The sequence below is a fragment of the Tupaia chinensis genome, unplaced genomic scaffold, assembly GCF_000334495.1.
Source record: "Tupaia chinensis unplaced genomic scaffold, TupChi_1.0 Scaffold000392_1, whole genome shotgun sequence".
In the NCBI taxonomy this organism is placed as follows: Eukaryota; Metazoa; Chordata; class Mammalia; order Scandentia; family Tupaiidae; genus Tupaia; species Tupaia belangeri.
Genome location: NW_006159894.1, coordinates 1,025,342 through 1,028,822, shown reverse-complemented (window position 1 = coordinate 1,028,822; position 3,481 = coordinate 1,025,342). Strand labels below are relative to the sequence as shown.

The 3,481-nt window shown below is 48.1% G+C and overlaps 1 protein-coding gene across 12 annotated transcripts in view; it reads right to left on the bottom strand.

The window, feature by feature from the left end:
- Positions 1-3,481, bottom strand: part of IFNAR2 (interferon alpha and beta receptor subunit 2) — a 92,759-nt gene that overhangs the window by 36,568 nt on the left and 52,710 nt on the right. Inside the window, exon 10 of one of the 12 annotated variants that reach the window (XM_027773970.1) lies at positions 68-2,387. The exons of 10 other annotated variants lie outside the window; for them this stretch is intronic. In XM_027773970.1, the coding sequence (XP_027629771.1) occupies positions 1,686-2,387 (702 nt within the window). In that variant the 3' untranslated portion in view covers positions 68-1,685. Of the gene's footprint in view, positions 1-67; positions 2,388-3,481 lie in introns of those variants that run through there. One more of the 12 variants, XM_014589912.2, reaches the window with a different exon arrangement.

Here is a 3,481-nt window from a genome sequence, read left to right as displayed (position 1 = left end):
TCGCACCAGACCCCCCCCTCTCCCGCCCCGACCCACCCTCTCACGAAAACACTGAAGCCACGCCCAGTTTATATTAAACAGTTTTTGTATTGCTTGCCCGAGCTCCACCCATTATACAAAATTAAAAGGCGCGCGCGCGCGCACACACACACACACACACACACACACAAGCACCCATACAAAGGCTGTCCCACATGGTATGGAAAGCTTTCAAAGTGTCACAGGTGCATTCAGAGGGCAGAGAAATGGACTATGTACGTGATACGTCTTTTTCCACTGAATTTCATTAGATTACTAAATAAGGAGTTCCCCCTCACAGCCCTCTCCAGCTACTTTAGAGCTATCATACTATCTATTCAACAAAGTCCTTGAACCAGGACTTGTCTAAGTTCTGTTTTTCAGGAAAGGGAGTAAGATAGGAGGGCCCTAATATCTTTTATTTATCCTGGGAGCCTTTCAGGGTTGCAGCCCATCTGCCTGTCTATTCATCTCTATATATGTATAAAGCTACAACTTTATTTAAATTTTTATTTACTACTATTATTTTAAAATTTGACTAGAAAGAGACAGAGAGAAAGTGAGAAAGCAAGCCTCCGGGTCTGGGACTTGAACTGTGGTTGACCATCTGAGAGTTCAGCTCTTTCATCATACCATCTGCCAACCCCAGTTCCTACTATTTTCTAATATTTCTTTTAGATTCATAGGATTTTGAGGATTATCTAGTACAACTCCCTTATTTCAAAAATGAAGAAACCGAGGCTCAGAGAGGCTGAGCAAAATTTTCAGGGTCACACAGTGAAATGGCAGCCTCAGACCTCTCGAATCCCAGTCCTTGCACTGCTACATGACAACCTAAGGCCTGTTCCCCTCCACCATATCCCCAGATTCCCAGGACCTGTAATCACAGGTAGGACATTTGGCATGAGCACATGTTGCACTTTTAAAATTGTCAAGAAGGATCTCTAGGATATTTCTTCTGAAGACTGCGAAGCATTTTTGTTTTGTTCTTTCACATTATTACTTTTTTTAAGTCTTAAAATATGGCACTGAGATTTTATTCCTCTCCCCCATGTCATGCTTCCCCTGGCTGATACTAGAGTTACGAATATGTGCATCTGTCTTCCCCACTCCAACAGGATGGAGGGCTGAGGGTGGGATTCTCTGAGCCGGGGAGACAGAATCTGACATCTGAGAGGTAGCTGCCTGAGGACCATCCATGGAAACTTCCCCAGCCCTTCCCTCTTAACTGTGTCCCCTCCTTCTCTTCTGGCCTCCTAGCTAACCACTGCTGACTGTATTCCAAGGGGTCTACTGAGTGTTTCCCTTTTCTCTCCCCTCTCCCCCACCTGGCCCAATTTACTTCTCATAAACATCACAGGTCCATGGACTCCCCCTGGAAGTCACAGGGGACCTTGCTTCCTGGGAAACATGCTGCAGAAACATCCCAAGTGCGTTAGTGAAAAGAGAAAGGGCAGAGCATGCCCCCTCAGTCTATCACTGAGCATGTAAACAATGCACTGGTGAGACTCCGGTCCCCATCCTGGAAGTGTGCACAGATGTCACCAGGAGCAATGGACAGACGCTGCTCCTGTCCTCCCCTGTAGGTCACAAAGCAGCCGGTTAGGGTGCAGGAGAGAGAACCCTGTCGGTACTGGTCACTTCGTGTGCATTCAGTATTTTGGGAGTCATCTCATTACATAACCATCCCCGAGGTCAACATCTGACTCCGAAGAGTCACTTTTATCAGATGGAGCATCCTCAGACCACAGGCACTCTGAAGAGGAAAAAGAGTCAGGTGGCTGCACTGCTTCCCCACTGGCTACCAGAAGGCTTGACTCTGTTTCATCAGGCTCCTCCAGGTGGACTATGTCTTCTGGAAGAGATGATAACTTCAGGGAGGCTTCTTCTGAGTCATCATCAGGGACTCTCATACACACAGAGTTTAAATCCACATTGAAGATAATTCTGTCCCCAGACCCCTCTGTGGATTTGCTTTCCTCCTCAGAAGTGGGGTCCTGAAGCGGACTTTCTCTCCTCTGATAGGGCCCACTTGTGCCTTCTGACTGCCAGGGGCCAGGCTCTGGTGTTGCAGGGCGGCTGGGGTCAGCTTCAGGCAGGTCAGGCTCTTCAGCATCCGGGTCTAGGAACTGAGACTCCACAGTGGTGACTGAGGCAGCAGACGCCTGGCTCAGAAGCCTGACCGTTAGTCCATGCGTGGTATAGCCACTGGGAATTGCTCTGGGGACTGTCTCATCATCGCTATCACTCTCATCATAATCGTAACCCCACACTTTCTTCTTTCTGGTGACGCAAATGACTTCCACCATATCCACTGCTTCTGGTTGTGGCAGCTTGGGAAATATCCAGGCTTGAAATTTATAGAAGTTCTTTAAAAAAGAAAAACAACAAAAAAGAGTCCATATCAGTTGCATTTTCTCTTTGAATTTTATATAATAAAACGTGAGAGACCTACTGCACGGTGATGTGGCTAGTGATGGCAACGACACAACAATGACAGTTAACGGTTATGCGGCTTACTGTCGGGCGCTACTCTTAGCGCTTGGCACAGAACTCACTTCGCCCTCACACTGCTCTACGAGGTAGCTTGCTAGTCTTAGCCCACTTGACAGATGAGAAAATATGACACAGAGAGGTTAAGAAACTTGCGTGAGGTTCCTGACTAAACAGTGGGCTTGAAACCAGCCTGCAGCAAGTCTAAGTTTGGACGCGCTCCCCTGACTTCCTCTCACTTCGCAGCTTCTCTCCTATCAGGGGAATTTCTTCATTCGGGCTTGATAGATTTCACTTCTTGATCGCCAATCAAGGGTGTCAAGGAACTGGGGGTAAGGAAAGACTCTAGGAAGCCCATCCCATTGAGCCTACTCCAGGGAAACCCGGATCTCCTTGTCTGGGGGTCCCTAGAGATAAAGATGACCCTTGAAGGGTCGAGGAAGGCAGGAGCAGGGTGAACAGAGCCTGTTCTATTGCAACGATGGGAGGAAAACACCTTCAGCCTGCCATGATGTGGGATGAGCTAACGAAAAATGAGGCAGGCTGAGTTTCACTCCACTGGAGGGTCCTGTCGTCAGATGGTCTACCATGGGACAATCATTGAGGAAGGTGACAAGATGTTTTTTCAGATCTAGGATCCTCACTGGCATTGTTCTCCTCTCTGCCATCTTGAGCCTGTCCAGGCTGTCCGGTTTGACAAACCTGCTATTCCCCTACATACCCCAGCCTTGGTGTGAAATTTTCTACTGGGTTGTTCAACGTTTTTCTTATTAATTTACAGAAGTTTTTGTGACCACCAGTTAGCATAATGGCTATGTTGCTGGACTCTCATGTAATCGACTGAGGTCCGTGTCCCAGACACGGTGGCTTAAAACTCACGCCAGGCGCGTGTGCGTGCGTGCCTAAGATCCCGAGAGGAGAATGGAGGAGAAGGGATTGCAACGTGGCCATCCCCCTGGGGGGTGATTTC